Source organism: Chiloscyllium plagiosum, chromosome 1 (genome assembly GCF_004010195.1).
Source record: "Chiloscyllium plagiosum isolate BGI_BamShark_2017 chromosome 1, ASM401019v2, whole genome shotgun sequence".
Classification (NCBI taxonomy): domain Eukaryota; kingdom Metazoa; phylum Chordata; class Chondrichthyes; order Orectolobiformes; family Hemiscylliidae; genus Chiloscyllium; species Chiloscyllium plagiosum.
This window is the reverse complement of record NC_057710.1, coordinates 122,432,685-122,454,504: the sequence shown is the minus strand read 5'-3', so window position 1 is coordinate 122,454,504 and position 21,820 is coordinate 122,432,685. Positions and strand designations below refer to the sequence as shown.

The 21,820-nt window shown below is 40.6% G+C and overlaps 1 protein-coding gene across 6 annotated transcripts in view; it reads left to right on the top strand.

Annotated features, from left to right (window-relative positions):
- Positions 1 to 21,820, top strand: part of arhgap24 (Rho GTPase activating protein 24) — a 445,505-nt gene that overhangs the window by 406,727 nt on the left and 16,958 nt on the right. For all 6 annotated transcript variants that reach the window (XM_043696029.1, XM_043696073.1, XM_043696039.1 and 3 more), the window contains 3 exons: positions 10,805 to 10,937; positions 14,507 to 14,580; positions 17,340 to 17,461. In XM_043696029.1, the coding sequence (XP_043551964.1) occupies positions 10,805 to 10,937; positions 14,507 to 14,580; positions 17,340 to 17,461 (329 nt within the window). The remainder of the gene's footprint in view (positions 1 to 10,804; positions 10,938 to 14,506; positions 14,581 to 17,339; positions 17,462 to 21,820) is intronic.

Below are 21,820 nucleotides of genomic sequence, written 5' to 3'. Positions count from 1 at the left end.
GTATATGAATAGGAAGGGTTTGGAGGGATATGGGCCGGGTGCTGGCAGGTGGGAATAGATTGGGTTGGGATATCTGGTTGGCATGGACAGGTTGGACCAAAAGGGTCTGTTTCTGTGCTGCACATCTCTATGACTCTATGACTCTGAGTGATTGGGAATTAGTTTTGTACTTAACTAGGAGTTAAAGCTGGTTTTAAGTCTTCAGTCAGAATCATCCAACATCTCTAGCTGTAACTCAGAATTGGCGATGTCTTCAGAGGTTTCCAGCTGCCAGGCAATTATCGATTAGTGGTGCATGCTTCCCAGATAATTCCTGCAAATTTAGTACTTCAAAATTTGCAGGTCATAGTGGTCTCTAACAATCCAGAGACTGCACAACACCAGGTTATAGTCCAAAAGGTTTATTGAAAACACTAGCTTTCGAAGTGCTGCTCCTTCATCAGGTGGTTGTGGAAACTAAGATAATAAGACATGAATTTATAGCTAAATGAGTACGGTGTCATGGAGATGTGATGACGAAATAAACAATTTTAGAATCAAAAAAAGAACCTAACATTTGTACAACATCAGGTTAGCAAGTGGTCTCTGGTCGAGCAGTTACTATGGAGAATATACCAGTTGGTGGTGCTTGGCAGTTAACGGCCAGGATTTGTAAAATTTTAACACAGACAGGTTAACTTTAGTTGGTCAGGGTGTTGACCTGAGAATTAGTTTTATTCACTCACTTGTGAACATGGGCATCACTGGCTGGCCAACATTTATTGCTTGTCCCTAGATGCCCTTGTGAACGTGGTGGTGAGCTCCTTCTGGAACCGCTGCAGTCAGTAGATCCACAATGCTGTTAGGAAGGAAATTCCAAGAGTTTGACCCAGTGACAATGAAGGAGCAGCAATATACTTCCAAGTCAGGATGATGAGTGTCTTGGAGGGGAACATGCGGGTAGTGGTGCTGCCTTCATCCTTCGAGATGGAAGTAATTGTGGGTCTGGAAGGTACTGTTTAATGATCTTGAATGAATTTCCCCAGTGCATCTTGCAAATAGTACATGCTGCATCTACTAAGCGTCAGTGCTAGAGGGAGTGGATGCTTGTGGATGTGGTGCCAATCAAGCAGGCTGCTTTGTCCTGGATGGTGTCAAGCTTCTTGACTGTTATTGGAACTGCACGCATCCAGGCAAGTGGGGAGTATTCTGTTAAATTCCTGATAAATTTCTGTTATATTTCTTGTAGAAGGAAAGGCTAAGGGAATCGGTATTTGAGTTATGTATTGCCGTATTCATTGTTCCTGATCTGCTGTCGTAGTAACTGTAATTATGTGGTGAATCCAGTTGCATTTCTAGTCAAATGGTAACTCCCAGGATGTTAATAGTGGGGAATTTAGTGATGGTAATCTCCATTATTGGCCATAAAGATGGTCATAGCCTGGCATTTAAGTCTAGATATTGTCCAAATCTTGCTTTATTTGAACATGGACTGCTTCCGTTTTTGAGAAGTTGCGAATGGTGCTGAACATTGTGCAATCATTGGCAAACTTCTTTACTTCTGACCTTATGATGGAAGGAAGGTCACTAATGAAGCAGCTAAAGATGGTTGGGCCAAGGACACTACCCTGAGGAACTCCTATAGAGATGTCCTGGAGCTGAGATGACTGACCTTCAACAACCATAATCATATTTCTATGGAATCATGGAGGTATCAATGGAGAATTTGCTACTGATTCAAAAAGTGTGATGCTGGAAAAGCACATCAGGTCAGGCAGCATCCAAGGAGCAGGAGAGTCGACATTTTGGGTATAAGCCAATAATAAGCCATCAGGAATGTTGATGAAAGGCTTGTGCCTGAAACGTTGACCTCCCTGTTCCTCGGATGCTGCCTGACCTGTTGTTTTGAATCTGATCTCCAGCATCTGCAGTCCTCACTTTCCTCCATTTTCCCATTGACTCCAGTTTTGGTTCTTTGATGCCACGCTCAGTCAAATACAATTAGTTTAGTTGGCTGGACAGCTGGTTTGTGATGCAGAGTAATGCCAACAGTGTGGGTTCAATTCCCACACCAGCTGAGGTCAGCATGAAGGACTTTTTCTCAACCTTTCCCCTCGCCTGAGGCATGGTGTGCCTCAGGCTAACCCACCACCAGTTGTCTCTCCCTAATGAGAGAGCAGCCCCAGGGTCTGGTAAGACTATGGCAACTAAGAGCATTCTAGGCTCTGATTGAGAGACATATTCCATATTATGAATTCAAGCATTCATCTGTTATCAAATTCACTGCCCTGGCAGCGTTTTAGCCATATCTTCTGTGGTGGCATAATTATAAGCATTATAGAGCCTATAAGTTCCAGAGCACTTTATGGTGCAGTCAATCAAGGAAAGAGTTTGTGCAGCCCAACTTTTCAGCAATACCATATATTACAATCGAAAAAAGAATGAGAACAGCCTTCACAATTGCTTTAATGTGTGTTCTAAGTCAATATTGCACATTGAGATGCTGGTCTAATGGATCACTGGGCTTTGGTGAGACTTCCCGGAGGTTGTTTGCTTCTTAACTCGAGGTAAGGTTCTTCCAATCCTGATGTCCAGTGACACTCCTTTCCACATTGCAGACTACTGTATCCAATGTATTGTTTAAAACCTTTCTCCATACATGATCATTCTAACTCTGTGCCTTCTCTCTAGCTGATGTCACAGCCATCAGTTACGCTGTTCGTCATTTGCATCAATCTTATTCCAATACATCTCCCTCCAGGTTTCTCTGTTCTTGGCCTACATTGTTCCAGGAGTTTATGTTCACTTACTTCGTCTTTGTAAACAGTAACATGACTATTACCATCATCACTATTATCACCATCTCCTCCTCCCTGCTTCAAAGTCTGAATCTCAAAGGTCAAGACAAGTTGGAACCCTGTCTGGATGTCTTGATCTGGATCTCTTGATAGTAACACTAGAGTGATGATGATGTACTATCTGTGGAATTATTATGCCACTCTGTGGACACTATCTGATATAATAAGCATTTGTCTGCCTCACATCATGTGTTAATGATACACAGTCTCACTTCTTGGCTCTTGAATGTCTCTTCACGGTTTCTGGTAATATAAAATCTCGATTGATCTGTTTCTCTGATGACCTTGACTATTAACATCCTGTCTTTTAACAAGGTTTTTTGCACTGGCTTTAATGGTGATCGAGTATTTGCTCTGTATCTAGAGTTCTACCATCCTTGTTGGTTTTTATCTGGCTTTTCTCCATTTATTTTGCCACCTTGTTGTCTTGAAAGGCTGTATTTGGCCTGAGGTCATATTCTAAAACATAACTTCCTCCCATTAACAATTTACTGGTGAGTGCTTGTGAGCCAATGGTGTTGCTGTATAACTGGGTAGAGCTCATTCTCAGCCTGGAATGTGATGCAGCAGTGACTTCAGTGTTTTGACTGCCCTTTCTGCCTCTCAGTTTGAGTGCAGAGGGAGCAGAGAACCTGTCGCTTAATAGAGGCCTGCCTCCACAGTTAACCTCATGAAATCCTCATTCATAAATTGAAGTTCATTATCTGACAGTAATTATTCATGGATCTGAGGATCATGGACCCCGAGGATCCTTTTCAGGTTGAATGAGGTTTTGCCATTTAATGCCATCTTGAATAACAGCTGACTCCTTCACTCTAAAATTGAATAACTTAATTGCTGGTGCTTCTCAAGGTCCTTCAGTAAATCTTGATGAAAACCAATGGTTCTGTAGGCACTTGGCTGTGTATGTCATAAATCTGTATGATAAAATCTTCTAGGAGAAAGTGAGGACTTCAGATGCTGGGGATCAGAGCTTAAAAATGTGTTGCTGGAAAAGCGCAGCATTGGAGTTCAATGTAGGTAAGTGTGAAGTGATTCACTTTGGTAAGAGTAACAAGAAGATGGGGTACTGGGCTAATGGTTGGATACTTGGTAGTGTGGATGAGCAGAGGGATCTTGGTGTCCATGTACACAGATCTCTGAAAGTTGCCACCCAGGTAAATAGTGCTGTGAAGAAGGCATATGGCGTACTGGCTTTTATTGGTAGAGGATAGAGGTGTACAAGATGATTAGGGGTTTAGATAGGGTTGACCGTGAGAACCTTTTTCCACGTATGGAGTAAGCTAATATGAGGGGGCATAGCTTTAAATTAAGGGGTGGTAGGTATAGGACAGATGTTAGGGGTAGATTCTTTACTCAGCGAGTCGTGAGTTCATGGAATGCCTTGCCAGTAGCAGTGGTGGACTCTCCCTCTTTATGGGCATTTAAACGGGCTTTGGATAGGCATATGGAGGATAGCGGGCTAGTGTAGGTTAGGTGGACTTGGATCGGCGCAACATCGAGGGCCAAAGGACCTGTACTGCGTTGTATTCTTCTATGTTCTATGTTCTATGTTCTATGTCAGGCAGTATCAAAGGAGAAGGAGAATCAACGTTTCGGGCATAAGCCCTTCTTCAGGAAATTCATTCCTGAAGAAGGGCTTATGCCTGAAACGTCGATTCTCCTTTGATACTGCCTGACCTGCTGCGCTTTTCCAGCAACACATTTTTAAGCTATGATAAAATCTTGTATGTCTTCCAAAGTGCCTGCACCCCGCGATGGTTGGTTGTGTTGCTGCTTTGCACTTCATGATACAGAAATTCCACGGGGAAAATCTAAGTCGGATTCAACTTTACGTCGACTATGATATCACCATTCTGTGATGCAGCAACAAAATGTCTGCCAATATTTCAAGTTTTGCTTTCAATCATAGCCTGCTGGAGTACATTCTTCCTTGCAGACAGTCTGACCCACCTGGCCATTTGAGCTGCACAACGTTGTCTGAATCTTCCATCAGTTGCAGATAACGTGTTGGTTACTGCCAACAATTCTCTACACCTCCACAAGGTTAAGATCCCCTTTTTCTACTCAATCAACTGCTGCTTTCGGGAGTGAATCTGCCATAATCTATATGTTGCACCATGGCATATTAATATCTCACTAGCCTATACCTGTACCTTTGTATGCATGGAGGAATATTTGAGATTTCTTTTAATCCTAATAATGATAATAATCCCAAGGCTTGTGGTCCATCACATTTTGGAATTTTAAGTCCTGTAACATAGTTGGCCAAGCTTTCTCATCCCCATGTAACGTAATGCTTCTTTCTCTCGATGTAAAACATATCAGTTTTCCTGTTTCATCAGTCTGCTTTTGGATAAGGACTGCTCCTGGTCTGTTGGATGATGCACCTGCGGATACTACAGTGAGAAATCCAGATTGTATTGTGCTATTACATCAGTGGAAAGCAGCTTTGCGTTACTGTTTTGAGAGGCTGCAGTCTGCTTGACTCCAATGACATTGTTGACCTTTGTTTAAACCCTCTCTCTCTCTCTCTCTGGGTTGAGTAACACAGAATTAGGTGAAGTTTTCCTACTGGATTTACCATGCCTAAGATGTGCTGTGCATCGTGCATGCACTTCAGTTCTGGAAATTTGCTGCCTACCTTGGATTAGTCATGGTGCTTTATTCTTGGATAATGTGTTCTAGCAATGTAATAGTCATTCTCGAGAATAAGCATTTGTATTTAGTGTAAGCCCTGTATTCTGTACTGACTTTAGCACATTCCTGAGCCTCTGACCGTGTTCCTACTTTGTTTGACAGTGAAATAGGACATCATTCATGTCACAAATATTTCCCTTCTCTTCCAAGAGTCTAAAATTCTCAGGTGCAGGAGAGATCCCAGATAGTAGCTGATAGAAGTAATATTGCTTGAATGGTACAATAAATATAGTCAATAATCTTGAATCATGGCCAAAGAGTATCTGCCAAAATCTACTGTTTGCATCCAGGTTTGCAACAAAGCTGAATAGTTTGGCAAAATTGGCAACTTGTGTCAACAGACCAAATAAGATGGATTTCTCTTCTGAATCCTTTGTTTAACTGATTGAGATCCACGCACAATCCTAGTTGCCATTTGTCTTGGGAACAGTTTATAGTCCTGAGCACCATTGTGTAGGCTGTATCACTGGTGATATGATCCCACCACCCCCACCTTGCACTTCCTTTTCAGTTATGCTAACCAGCTGAGATTATAACTTTTCCATTAAAAGATGAAGATTTTTTCTGGGAGTGTCCAAGCAGATGGGTTTAGCATCTTCTTGCAGAATAATGTGATACTCCTGCTTCAGTTTTTCATTCACCTTTAAACAGTTTAATTCTTGCTTAAATTGTCTCCCATTCTGAAGTATCGTACTAATCTCTCTAAAAGGATCTAGGTGAATACATGCATTTCTGCTCAATACTGAAGTATTATGATTCTTCAGCTTGTAGTTTCTCACTGACAGTTTTTCTCCTGTGACTATATTTTATGACAATTATGTCTGATTCTGACAGACTTCAAACCTAGCCCAAGCATGGACAAATAATTTAAGAGGAAAGTGAGGATGCTGTCTTTGACATCAAAGCTGCATTCAGTCAAGTGTGGTATCGAGGTAACCCAAACAAAACTGTATTAAATGTGAATAAGAGGCACAACTCTCGCTAGCTGGCACATAGGAAGATGGTTGTTGAGGTCAGTCCTCTCAGCACCAGGATATCGCTGCAAGAATTCCTCAAGGTAGTGCCCTAGGCCCAACTATCTTCAGCTGCTTCATCAATGACCTTCTCCATATCATAAGGTCAGAAGTGGAGATGTTCACTGATGATTTCACGATGTTGAAGACGTTAGTATTTGAAACGTCTGGGCAAGTTTGGAGCTCAGGTAAAACCCAGGGACAGATCTCACTTTAGGAAGCAATCTATGAGAAGTTGCAGTTGTATGTGTGAAAATACAGTGGAATGTGTAACAAGACTATACCAGAACAGGATGCAGTTGTATGTGTGAATATACGGTGGAATGTATAACAGACAACTGCATCCTGACAATTAATGAACCACCGTCATCAATGTCTTAGAGGGAGTCTCCAAGAAATCTGTGGGATCTGTCTTGATCATGTTTGCTATTTATTTTGGGGTGTTCAATCGCAGTTTGAGTAACCCATCTTTAAGTAATTTTAATTCTTTGTGTTAGAAATAAATTGTCCCTGTATGGTAGATTGTATTACATTCTAACCTATATATTAAAGTATTGCTGTTTAATTAAAACAATGGAATTTTGTGCTTTTATTTGCTTAGTCAGTCCCCTCATCTCCCAGTCCCTAAAAGGTAACTGGTCCTTAGCCAGATCCTAACATAAAATTTGTGATCATATCCAAGATTATAACATCATTTAATTGTCTGTTCTGGGATTCTAATAGTAGTTACAATTGACAAAAAGTTTACACTGAAGTCAAGCTGACTGGGAAAAGACAGGAAAGACTGGCTGGAGCTGAAGGACAAAATACAAGTCAATTGGAGACCCACTGTAATTTGTTCATTTTATCTTAATACACTAAGATAATTTGTAATTATTGAATTAAGTGAAGTTGTTCATAATTGTTGAGTTCTATGTTCAGTTGCTGTGAAATAAACAGGTTCATCTCAATTTTTAATTAGATGTTCAGATTGGTGCCACTAAAGTCAAGAAGGATTCCATCGCAGGTTGTATAAATAATACCCCAATCCCTATAAGTATTCAAACACGAAGTCTCATACTCTGGCATGACTCACCATTCTCTGGAAATTCAAGTAACTCCACAGAAATTGGTAATATGCCACCAAGTCACTCTTTATTTACAAACAGAGAGTCCTTGACACTGATCCAGCTCCCTCAGAGCCAGCTCTAGAGTCAAGCTGACTGACCGTCCTTTTCTTACTGTCAGCCAGGGGTCTGTGATTAGACCAGATTAACAGCCCTAATCAGGGAATTTCTATTCTTGGAGAAAGGTGGACAGTACATTGATAAAGCAAGTCTGCTGATTACTAGTGTTTCTGACAGAATTACACTAACTAATCATGATTACAATTCTAAAACTAATATTGATGAATGTAATAAATTAATTATATCAAATAATGTTGCTGTTACAATAACACAGTAAGATAGATGAAGCAAAAGGTTTCTACTGTACTTTGGGGTTCAGTGCAGGGAGGTATGAAATGATACATTTTGTTAGGAGCAATGAAGAAAGGCTACAGAAATGGATAGAACAGTTTTAAAAAGTGCAAGAAGAGGGTTCTGGACAGTTTGTCTGCAAACGTTACATGAGATATCAGATTAGATGACAAACAGATTAATAAGATATAGAAGGTCCTAAGTTTTATAACTAGAGGCAGAGAACAAGAGTGCAAAGCAGGATTTTTGCCTCAAGTGGAGTATTATGTCCAATTCTGGGCATGACAATTTCGGAAGAATGTGAAGGCGTTGAAGAAGCTGCAGAAAATATTAATGAGATTTGATTCCAGGGATGAATGATTTCAGGTGTGAGAATAAAAGGGTGAAGCTGGGAGTGTTCTCCCTTGGAGATGAGTACGTCGAGAGGAGATTTGACAGCCATGTTTTAAGTCGATGAAGTGGGAGATGGAGGTACTTGGGAGCACCAGGCAGAGTGGATAGAGAGAAACTATTCACAAAGAAGGAATGATTGGAAACTAAAAGACACCTGTTTAAGGTGATTGCCCTTTTATTTTTACAATTAGGATTTTTTTGTTCAATGCTACAAGTGGTTATGGTCTGGAATAAATTTCCTGAGAGTGTGGTGGAGGCTGATTCAACCAGAGATTTCAAAAGGGATTTGGATAAGCACTGGAAGAAAAGAGGTCAAGGATGTATCTGGCATCACAGACTTGACAGACTGCATGGCCTCTATCTTTATTGTCATCATTCCATAATTCTAAGTTTCTAAGATTTTGTAAAGCAAAGAAAATTAAACTGAAGCACTATTGGCTAACAGAGTTCAGATAGTGCTCGTCTTTGCACTATTTGAAACACCAGTTTTTCCAATAGGACTTTGTGCGAAGGACTTGGACTGGATTTTCAGAAACAGCTGGAGGTGTGAATTGCAAAGGGCATTTCAAACGTTAGCCTGTGTGAAAATACAAACGTCCAGACAAAGTCATGCATTGGTCAGGTGTGTATTTTCAAAGGTAGAAAAGTGAGCAGGTCATGTTTTCCAAGTCCACAGGGAAACCTGGTCCTCTGTCAGATAATCTAACAGATTGATCAGCAGGTACAAACTCTGAACTGCAATAATACTTGGAATCTGCACAAGAGTTTCGCCTATTTGTCTGTGAGATAAATTTTGACTCAGCAAATTCTGCATTGAATTAGTCGCATTAATCCCCCAAGGGGAAGGAATCTAACTCCATCCTTTTTAATTATACTTCTGAGATGGATCTTTGCTACTTTTGAGATCAGTTTACTGTTACTTCGTAGCTAATCTAACAATTGCTTGCTTTTTCATTATATTTGAGCTTGTGGCAGAGCCGAGCAAAATAGGTTGCTCAGTCAGTGCTGCTGTTTCTGTGAATTATTACGTAGCTTCATAGATTTTTTTCAGGGGACAATATAACTTGCCGATCCAATGGCAGGGTGTAGATTAAAAGCAATTTAATAAACTGCATGGGGCAATCTGTTTAAAACAAAAGGCCAAAGCATCCAGTTATTTTGTAAAATTGACAAATCTGTGAACTAATTACTGAATTAATGGATACATTGCTAATCTAGACAGTTATTATCCAATCTTCAGATTCACATGTACATGAGATGCTTGTAGTGTAATGTCAGTCATATTTTTTTTAAGGTCAGACCACTAGTCAAACAAATCTCAGCTGTGTTCAAATTGGTTCAACTATTTTTGTTGCTATTTGTTCAAAAGATTTAATCTCTCCGATGCAAGAAGTCACAAATGATGCTATGTAAATAGAAACACAGGACCTGGTCAGAGGACTTAGTTAAGAATGGAAACAACATGCAGAGGAATTAAGTTTCTGTGTATCTGAGAAGGTGGAGAGTGCCTCTCCTGCCACTATACATGGGCCAATTATAGATGATGCACTCACATTATTAAGCAAAACAACTATGTGTGTCAAGAGTACTCAGTTTTTAGTACCCTTGCCTCTGTGACTCAATGTACAATATCCACTTTAGACCCTGACTACAGGTGGCTGACACTCCAGTACCAGAAGGAGAACTACAGTTTAATTCAGATGACATATCAAACCGAAGCCACACCTTCAGTTCAGTGTGTTCAGTTAGATACACACAGTCTCAGAGTATCATTTTGAAGAAGAGGTGCAGAGTTGTCCTTAGTGCCCCAGCCAATAGTTAATCCTACATCACAAAAAGAGATTTTCTTATCATTATCACATTGTTGTTTGTGGATGTTCGTTGACTGCAAATTGGCCGCTGTATCTCCTACATTACAACAGTCACTGCGCTTAAAATATACTTCATTGGCAGTGCAGGCCTTGAGTCTTCCACTAAAAAATGATATGCAAATACAAGTCATTTTTTTGTGTGCTGGCATAGATCCCCATCAGTGACCCAGGCTTGCATTTACCTAGTTTACCCAAAGCCTGCATTGTGTGAAAATAAATTAAGTGAATTTTGATTTTGTGTTCAAGGTTATATTTATTTTAAAATGAACTGCTTTTACAGGTGGCACAGAATTGGGATTATCAATTGCTTAGTAATGTTGCCATGCTAAATTGCCCACAGTGTTTAGAATTGTGTTGGTTAGGTGCATTATTCAGGAGTAAATGTAGAGTAATAGGGTAAGGGGATGGGTCTCTGTGGGTTACTCTTCAGAGGGTTGGTGCAGACGTGTTGGTCCAAATGGCCTGTTTCCACACTGTAGGGATTCTCTGATGATATATGATGATGACCAGTTGTGCATTTGCTTTGCTTTCAGCAATACGGATGTGCACACAGTGGCTTCATTACTCAAGCTTTATCTCCGAGAGCTGCCAGAGCCCGTCATCCCCTACGCTAAGTATGAGGAGTTCCTCTCATGTGCCAAACTCTTCACCAAAGAGCAAGAAAGTGTAAGAATTTTACTTCTAGTTTGGCTGAAGTTCAATAAATTTGAGATTGCGGATGCATTATGAATTTAAACAGCTGCTTAGGTATTGACATCTTCACTCTCAGTCTGTGCCTTCTTTAGCTCGACATTTTCTATAATGTGTTGTCCAACGAATAAGTTACTGGCAACATGACACAAATTGGAATCCACTCAATCTATATGTCTATCATTTTTTATTTACAAATTAAAAAAGATGATTGCAAAGATTCCAATTTTTGCCATGATCTTAATTCACATGGTGTGTGAATCTATAATTTAACGCTTTCATCTGTTTGTTGGTAAAATGAGAAAACAAAATGTGTCTGTTTTGTTCATTGCAGTGTGTTTGATTCCTTTGCTTATAGCTGCTAAAATAACAGAGTCATAACTGCTGGGCTTTAGCACCATGGAAACATCTTTAATCATTCTGTTGAGAGGGAAGCTGACATGGTGGTCAATTTAACCACTCATAACAACCACTCGAGCCTATTAGAAGAAAACAGTCAATATTGAGCAGCTCTCACAGGGCATGCCATAAGAACCAGCAAGTAACATCTATTTGCATTGTGTGAGTCAGCAGTTTCAGAAGTACTGGAAGGAAAGTTATTGCTGGACAGAAATCTGGAAATTACAGTTACATTGAAGATATGCTGCATCTCATAAATATCTGGCAGAATTCCAGACTTTTACGAAAGTGGGAAACTGCAAAGTTTTGAGCTCAATTGTAGTAGGTAAATAAATGTATACATGTGAGGTACGTGTACCTACATTATGTCTAATATAGTGGCACATCCAGTGCCAAGTCTGGCTGATCATCAATCTTTATTAACAACACTGATCTACAGATAAATAAATAATGCAAGTGCTATACATGTTAAATATAACTAAGAATGTGCAGGTGAGTCATCTGAAAGGTAAAAATGCAAATCTTCAGGTAAAACCAATCCTTGACAAATGGCTTTGATGAATAGTGTTGATTGTTGTAACTGTGAACGTCAACAATTTTCATTTTGTTGGCTGTTATTTCATTACTTCCAGATGTATGAGCATACATTAATTTGTAGATAGATTAATCCATGTAGTCATATGTAAATAGCATCCATTACATTATTTACAGCACCACAATGTCCTTAGCAGTGCTATTGAGAAATGGTGCTGCTTAGATATTGCCAGGTTGTAGGCCTGGATCCTGAAAGGTAGCCAGTAATGGTTTCTGGCATGCCTTACAGAAACTGTTTATTGTTTAAAAGGCCCCATACTTACAGAAATACTTAAAATTTTAACATCCACCCAATATCACACAATGCTGGCCTCACCTGTAATGCCCACATGCAATGAAAGTATTTTTAAGTAAGATCTCATATTTATTTCATTTACATTCTGATATAAAAATGGTTTTCCACCGGACTGCAGAAAGTGTTGATGAAACTGAAACAATAAGTTTCATTTCCCTCTGAATGTAGCTTAATACCTACAGCTGAAAATGTGTTGCTGGAAAAGCGCAGCAGATCAGGCAGCATCCAAGGAGCAGGAGAATCGACGTTTTGGGCATGAGCCCTTCTTCAGGAAGAAGAGCCCTTTCCTGAAGAAGGGCTCATGCCCGAAACGTCGATTCTCCTGCTCCTTGGATGCTGCCTGACCTGCTGCGCTTTTCCAGCAACACATTTTCAGCTCTGATCTCCAGCATCTGCAGTCCTCACTTTCTCCTAGAAGATTTTAACCTACTGTGAATCCTCTTGCAAGGTTGCATTCCTTGAAGAAGCTCTCTTCCTCCCTCTACAAGGGTTTCAGTGAGTCCCTCTCTCACTGCACACCCCAGGTCATCTCCTCTGCCCAGAAGCTCTTCAGCCACGTTCTGAAACAGACATGCTGCCACAGCCACATCTCCTTCCTAGCACCTGCCTACAGAACCGACTGACCCCACACGGACTCCGGACTACGTTCAGACCAACAAAATTTGGACTTAACCACGACAACCAGTACCTACAACAAATCCGAAGCCTCCAGCGATTCCTGAAGAAGGGCTCATGCCCGAAACGTCGATCCTCCTGCTCCTTTGATGCTGCCTGACCTGCTGCCTTTTCCAGCAACACATTTTCAGCTCTGATCTCCAGCATCTGCAGTCCTCACTTTCTCCTAATACCTACAGCTGCTCAGACTACACCCCTTTCATAATAACATGAAAAACTGCAGAATAAGAAACAACCACTTAGCTCATGAAGACTGCTCCTTCCACAAAGAATTTAAAGAATAATCTGTAAGTGACTCAAATCCACTACTTATTGTTCAGAGGGAAAATTCTACAACACATGCACCCAAAGATGCTGAAGCTCTGCTCTTTGCATCTCATCTGTATTTTTCTTCCATATCTATAATGTGTCTAACAGCTTGACCACCTAGTTTGAAAAGATCATATGACATTGAGAGCATAATGAAAGTATAACATTGGATCATAACCCAGATTACCAATAAACTTCCAACTGTGTACTTTTTAATATCAGGACATGCAGCCAAAAGATGCAGCAAATTCAGTGACTGTCTAGCAAAGCCCAGTGTGAATCCCTGGAATATCCCATTTGTACAGCATCAGGAAACCTGATCCAGAGAGACTTAAAAGGAAGAGATAACGATGGGCTGACAACAGAAAGTTATCTCCTGTGGATTATGTCCTCCACTGCAGATAGATTGTGTTTTGCTCTCCCAGGAAAATGCCATAAAAAAGGGTTAAAAACCAGATGCACGAAAAAGGGATAAAAACCAACTGCAAAGTGTGTGTGTGTGCTAGTGTGGATTAGTGAGCTGTGAAGGTCACAGCTTGAGCATAGCCATTTAGACATTCCTGGCTGCAGGTAAATAGAACAGACATTCAGTTACTGAGCGTTCGAAGCTGGTCAGCAAGTGTCTTGAAATCACTTGCTCAAGTGCCACTAACAACAGGTATTGACCAAAGTAATGGCCACAGTCTTCCAGCATCTAGTCTCCACTAACAACTCCAGAGATTGATCTGTATATCTTTTAAATTCTGTCTCTTTTTGGACTCAATTTTCATTTCTAATCGATGTGTTCCACTATTACTTCTTGTACTTATTAACCAATAAATTCACTCTTTAACTCAAAATAAAAAAGCTTGATTAAATTGGTTCCCTTTAAAAAGGGAAAGATATTCATTAGTGAAAAGATTCTTTCTAATTAACCCTGGTTCAGCCCACTGAAGAGTAGTTGAATAAAGAAGGCGAGCTAGTTTATCTCTCTTTACTCGGGTACGTAACATTTTGAAATATCATGTTTAGAACTATAACAATTTGGAGCACCTCACTGGTCACAATATTATGATGAGCCTAACAAAAGGTCCATCTTATCAATGATTGGAGTTTAAATAAAATTCATGAAAATTCATGTGTAGGTTTTATTGCTGTCATATTTGTAAAGTGGATTTCTAATAGGTGCTCTCATCCGGTTTCTAAGAGCATATGCTTAATGCCATATATCAGTTCCCAAGTTCAGAGAGCACTTCAAGTGGTTTTCTTAACAGCCTCTCATCGTGTCTTTCAGGGCATGAAGGAGCTAATTAAACATGTGAAGACCCTCCCTCCAGTCAACTTCAACTTACTAAAGTACATCTGCAGGTAAACTCGTCAGGGTTGATGTGGAAGGATTGCAGTCCTGCTCAGTGCTCATCTTTCTGTTGCACACTGTGACACCACTGGAACCAAATTAGTACACACACAATTTAGTAATCTGCTGGTGCAACAAAGAGATGCTGCAATCAGCAGCAATCCACACAGTGTGCTAAAAATGGATACACCCCATGGGTAAGCTGCTTTATCTCTTCAACATACAAGTCCATGCCGACCTGAGTCAGCAAATTTACATGACTAAGTCGGTTTAGAAAGCCTGTATGAATCTGCCAGTCTGAGCAAAAGGGTGCACCAAGCCACTCGGATAGTTAGAACATTAGAACATTGCAGCACATGCAAGGCTGTAGTGTCGTAGAGTTTTTACAGCACAGAAAGAAGCCCTTCAGCCCATCATGTCTGCCCCATTAATCAAATATCCATCTATCCTAATGCCGTTTTTCAGTACTTAGCCTGTTATATTGTTTGATGTGGCATTTCAAGTGCTCATCTGAATAGTTCTTAAATATGTTGAGGGCTCCTGCCTCTACAAATCTTTCACCTAAATACCCACAATCCTTCAGTCCCCTCTGAATCATCTGCACTACTTTAAAACTCTGCCCTTATTATTGCCTCCTGTACTAAGGGGAATTGTTTCTCCCTAGCTACCCTGTCTATGCCCCTCAGAACTTCATGCATCTCAATCAGAACCCCAGCTGGTCTTCTTTGCTCTGAGGCAAACAGCCCTCAATTGTATCGAGTTCGTTTCATAGCTTAATTGTTCCAGCTCAGGTAACATCCTGGTGAATCTCTTCTGCACTGACTCTGGTGCAGTCACATCCTTCTTCTAGTGTGGTGACCAGAACTGCACACAGTACTCCAGCTGTGGCCTGACTAGCATTATATATACAGCTCCATCATAATCTTCTTGCTCTTGTCTTCAGTGTCTTGACTGACGAAGGCAAGTGTCGGATATGCCTTCTTAACCACCTTGTGTACCTGTGATGAGTTAAATTACCTGTCCAGCTGCCTTCAAGGATTTGTGGACTTGCACACCACCGTCCCTCTGATTCTTCTGTACTTCCCAAGTTCCTCCCATTCACTTTATGCTCCCCTGCCTTGTCTGATCTCCCAAAACATACTTTTCAATTCCATTTGCCACTGTTCAGACCAAATGACCAGCTCACCTATATTGTCCTGTAGTTTAAGGCTTTCTGCCTTGCTGTTTATCACATCGCCAATTTTTGTGCCATTTTCGAACTTGCTGGTCATACCACCTATGTTCATGTCTATTTTATTAATGTACATAACAAATAACAAGGAAGCCAGTATCTGTCGTATGCAATTGGGGACAGGCTTCCAGTCACAAAAACACCATCATCCATCACCCTCTGGTTCCTACCGCTAAGTCATCCTGGATTCCAAGGGCTCTTAGCTTCTTAACAAGTCTGCCATGCAAGACCTTGTGAAGAGCCTTATTGAAGTCTATATAGACTATATTAACTGCATTACCCTGACCTACATGCCAAGTCACTCATTAAAAAATTCAATCAAATTTGTTAGACATTAACTCACCCTTACAAAACCATACGAATTATCCTTGATTAATCCTTGTTTCTCCAGGTGGAGACTAATTCTGTTCCTCAATGTTTTTCCAGTTGTTTCTCTCCATGGATGTTAGATTTACTGGCCTGGATTTTCTCTGCCATTGTTCTTGAATAATAGTAGCATATTAGCTGTCTTCTGGCACCCGTCCTGTTGCCAGACTGGATTGAAAATGAATGTCAGATGTCCTCTCCTCCCTTGCCTCCCACAGCACCTAGATCTAACCATGCAGGAGCATTGCCTTAATATCATCAGAATTTAGACAATGCTGTCGAACCTTAATTCACTTGAGACGTTGCTAATGATCATCCGTTATGTGTGAATTGCTACTCAGCTTTATCATTATAACTGAAAAATGTATTGATACACTTCAGAGGGTGAAGAGCTGACCACAGTGATGTAACACCAAAGTCACCTGTAAGCCAGGCTGGATAAGAGAAACCAGTTCCCTTTTCTGAAGGCCATTCACAAACTATTTGAGTTTCTGTGACAGTCTGGCAAATGCTGTCGACCATTTGTCATGGTGTCAACTTCCAAATGACTGGATTTATAAAGTTCAATTCCATAATTTTTAATAATAGCATTTATATTCTTCTTCACTGGTTTGCTTGTTCTTTATCAGAAGCGATAAGCATTTGTACCGACTAAGTGATTTTATTTAAGTGCCTTATCCACTCTAATGCGTGAAGCTACATTAATTCAATGTTAGAAATTCACAGTTGTTTATGTCAATGCTGTTCAATAAAACTCCATTCTAGAAAAATAACAAGGATTGGATTATTGATGGGCGTTTCCCCCATTTTGGCAAAGGACCTATGAAATCTCCTTGGAAGATCAGGTTTTTTTAGGACGTTTACTGGGGTTTCTGCTAAAGTTATAGCAACAACAAGGAGGCTATCACAGGAAAGTCAACTACAAAGTGATACTTAGTGGTATACGGTTAGGATAACTGGCAGTTAGGTTAAAGACAATGTTTTGGCTTAAGGTTGAAACAGCTCCTGTGTATCTGACAGTGTAGATGGTGCACATTATGTAAATAGAGAATACAACACAGTGCTACATCATTTGAGCATATAGCCTTTTTCATATGTCAGAGAAACAATGCAGTAGGAAGTAATTAACACTGACTGTAGGAAAACCCTGATTGATTATTTAATCTTTCACAGGTTCCTGGATGAGGTCCAGTCTCATTCAGACGTAAACAAAATGAGTGTTCAGAACCTGGGAACGGTGTTCGGTCCAAACATTCTGCGTCCAAAGGTTGAAAATCCAGTTACTATTATGGAAGGTAACTTTTGAAACTTACATTTCAGATTTTTTTGGGGGGGGGGGGGGGGATTTGCTTTACCTCATCTACATATGGTATTCTTCTGCTTGTCTTGTGAAAAACAAGTGCCTCAGCGACCAATGGAACAGCTCGCATCTCTACAGCCCTGCCACATCCAGTCATGAATTGGGGTGGATAATTTAGTTACTAACCCAAGGAGGGGGCTCCGCAAGTATCTCCATTGTCAGTAATGGGGAAGCCCATCAAATAACAAGGGCAAGTGCAAAACGTAACAAGGACAAGTGACAAGTGCAAAAAATGAGGCCAAAACATTTGTAACAATCATTGGTTCTCCAGAGTCAGTCTTCAGTCAATTTGATTCACTTTATGTGATATCAGGAAATGGCTGAGCACACTGGATTCTGCAACGGTTATGGTCCCTGACAAGATTGAGTAGGGTTACTGAAGATTGAGTCCAGAACTAGCTTCACCCGTAGCCAAGTTGTTCCAATACTGCTACAATACTGACATCTATCTAGCACTTTGGAAAATTGCCCACTTATGCTCTATCCATAAAAAGCAGAAAAAAAATCCAATTTATTAACCCCCCCCACCAACCCTTGATCGTTCGTAAAGTGACAGACTGTGCCATTGACCATGCTGTCAAGTGAGACTTACACAGCAGTAGCCTGCTCACCAATGCTCAGTTTGCGCAGTGTCAGGGTCACTCACGTTGGTTCAAATATGGACAAAAGAGTTGAATTCTAGAGAGGAGGTGACAATTGCTACCCATGATTTCATGGTAGCATTTCACCAAGTGTGGCATCAATTGCACAAGCTCATTTGTATTTGCACCATTTGCAGCAGCTCTAATACTAAAGCAGCCCATGTCCATTTGAATCAAGACCTGAATAACATTCAGACCTGAGCTTAGTAAATGACAAGTAACATTAACACCATGCAAGTAGCAGGCATTGACTATCTCCAATAAATGACAACTTGACCTTCTCCCTTTGGCATTACCATTGTTGAAGCTTCCAGTATCAACATGTTAGGGGTTATCATTGATCAGAAATCTAACTGGATCAACCATAGAAATTATGGTTGAGAAACCAGGTCAGAGGCTAAGAATTCAGCAGCGAATATCTCACTTGACTCCATAAAGTCTGTCCACCATCTACAAGACACAATTCAGGAATGTAATAGAATACTCTCTGTTTGCCTGGATGGGTGCAGCTCTAACCACTGTGGAGACATTTGACTCCATCTATAGGACAAAGCAGCTTGCTCACTTGGTTGCCATCCACTACCTTAACCATTCAGTCCCCTCCCCGCTGGTGGACAGTGGCAGAAGTGTATACTATATACGAGAGGCAGTGTTTCAACTCGTCAAACTTCCTTTGGCACACCTTCCAAACTTGTGATCCCTACTATTTGGAAGAACAGCAGCTGCAGATCCATGGGAACGCCATCACCGACAAGTTCCCCTCCAGGTTACAAATTACCCTAACCTGGAACTGGAATTCCCTTCTCAAAAGTGCTTCTATGTATAATTATACCAGATGAGCTTTGACATTTAAAGACTATGGTCATTCCCACTTGCTGAAAGGCAGTTAAGGATAGGCAATAAATGCTGGTCTTGCTAGTGATACATTTGTCCCATAATTAAAATAAAAACAATTCTTGTATAGGCCTATTGCTGTACCTTCTAATTTGTACAATCCACAAAAGTTATTCCAGTAAGTATAATGATTTTTTTTGTAGGCTGCATAATTTTCGTGAGTAACAGGAATAACATGGAATCATTGTTAAATAACAATCATATGTTATCTTGTATTAATGTTCCTCCCTCAAACCTAGATGATCTTAGGATATGGCAGCCATTGAGATGTGTCACAAAATGTCCAAAAAGGTTGATAGAAAAGTTTATTTTTGAATAAGAGCCTTCAACATGATAAATGGAAGGACTTGATACAGGATGTTGAGAGGCTGAGAGGGCCACAATACCATCCTGCAGACAAACCGTTTTGATAACTGATCATTGAAGGGCACTTCACCTGAAACATCCCAGATCCCTGTATTAATGGTCAGCTCCAATATTCCTCCCACATCCTATAACCTGAATAAGATGCATCTGTTCAAAGGCCAACATTACCAGCCATGCTTCCTGCACAATGATTTCACAAACAGGTATCATTCCCATTTACTAGACAAATGCCAGCTCATTAATTATCTCCCAGTCCCTGTCCTGAGAGTTATTGAACCTACTACAATGTTCTACAAGATGCTTCTCCAGTGGCTAAAGGCTTCTGAAGCTCAGTTGAGGGATCTGGAGATGCCGGTGATCTCTGGAAGCTTGAGCTACAGAAGGCTTCTCTGTGGACTGCTGTAAATTGTGTTAGCTGCTGGAGCAGTCAATTGAGCTGTTTTTCTGATACTAGATTGGTTTGAGAGGGTCATAAGGCTCCTAAGACTCTGTCATCCTGAGAGAGAGTAATTCGGATTGAACAACTATCCCTGGTATTGGGTCTACTGCTATTTCTGAAGAGTTTTCAGGGTGTTGGAGGCAGCTAAGTTTCTCATGCAAGATGAAAGAAGCAAATATCAAGTGTCACTAGGAATGGCAAATAGTTACAGAGGCAGGATTTGAGGATATAGATTAAAAACAGAAGTAGCTGCAGAGACATGTCTTGTTCTGGTCGGGCACAAGTTACATAGAAAGTGTGAAGGAGTTGGGAATGTTGTCCTTGAAGAAGATAAAGGAAATTAGACAAAGGTATTCAAAATCATGAAGGATCTGGATAAAGAAGGTGTAGAGAAAATGTTCCTATTGGTAGGAGAATCAAGAACAAGAAAATCCAAATTCAAGGGAATTGGCAGAAGAAGATTTGGTAATAAAAATATTTTTCACACAGTAAGGGGTTAGGATTTGGAATGCACTGCCTGAGGTTTTGGTAGAGGCAGAATCAATTGAGACCTATGAAAGGGAATTGGGTCATTATCCCTAAAGACAAAGGATGAGGTGTTCATGGAGACAGACAATGGGCCAAATGGCTTGCAGTTTTTACTCACACTGCTATCTTCCTGTTGTTCCTCAAAGATTTATCTAGACTTAAAGGATAGCCAAGTGAAAATTCTTCCCATTTCCTGATGACACAATGTCTCAGGGACACAGACCCCCAAGACTTTGAGAAAGAAAGGCAGGCAAATGTGGGGAAGAACTTTATCACTGTGAGTGGAAATGATCTCGAACTTGCTGTTCATGAAAGTGTGTGGAACTGACTGGATTGGTCCATGGAGAAACAGCATGAACACAATGAGGTGAATGGCCTCCTAATGCATTATAAATGACACTGTTACCTGCATCTAAGGGCAATGCTGAAGGCCTCCTTTCTGCTCCATGGGAACATCCACTGCAGCCTCAGAGTAATGGGGAGCTCCAGCTGAAATCGTGGAGCCTGATCTTTCAGTATACTGTGGGCTGTTATCTGTAACTGAGAAATGCTGCCCCCTATAAGGAACTGGAGGTTGTCTTTAAGGAGCACAGTGAGTGCAGTAAAATAACGAGTAGCATTTATATTAGGCCTAGCCGTGAAAATGACAGAGGATCCCTTCCCATTCAGTCAGTTGGGCAGAACAGTTTCACCACCTGCCACTCAGCAAATTAAGACTATGTGCAAAAATCGATCTTTGCATGTAGGCACCAAAAATGGTACATGAAAATAACATGAATTCATGGCTGGTGGGAGTCATTGGCTAGGCCAGCATTTATTGTCCATCTGTCATCCCATTGGGACTGAATGATTAGTTAGCTAAGTCATTTCACAGGGCAGTTTATTTCTCAACTTCCTAATTTATTCCTATGATCTTCAATGCTAGACTTTTTATTTCTTTATTTTTCTAATTTTTTTTACCTAAGAACTTGTACTGAAGATCTGTATTGAGGTACCATCTACCTAAGTAGGCCCCGTAAGTGGCAAGTTGTAAACTTTTCATTTGAGTGCATGTGACAATAAAACCAGTACAATTGAATTCAATTCACATTGCTGTGGGCCTGGAGTCACATGTGGGCGAGAGCAGAGGGGACAGCAGATTTTCATCCCTTAAGAACATTGGAAAACCGGTTTTTACAACAACTGACTGTGATTATATGGTTACTATTAGGCTGGCTGCTTTCAGTAGAGATTTAAATTTCACCATCTGCAAGGTGGGGTTTGGATTCATGTACAAGAACATTAGAGCCTGAGTCACTATTTTTGTGACATTATCACTACACTGCAACCTCTCAGCTTCAGAATGTGAAAGTAAATCAATTGTTTAGAATGCATGACAAACCATTGAAATAGAAAATGGCTTGCTAAAATCTTCCAAAAAAATAGA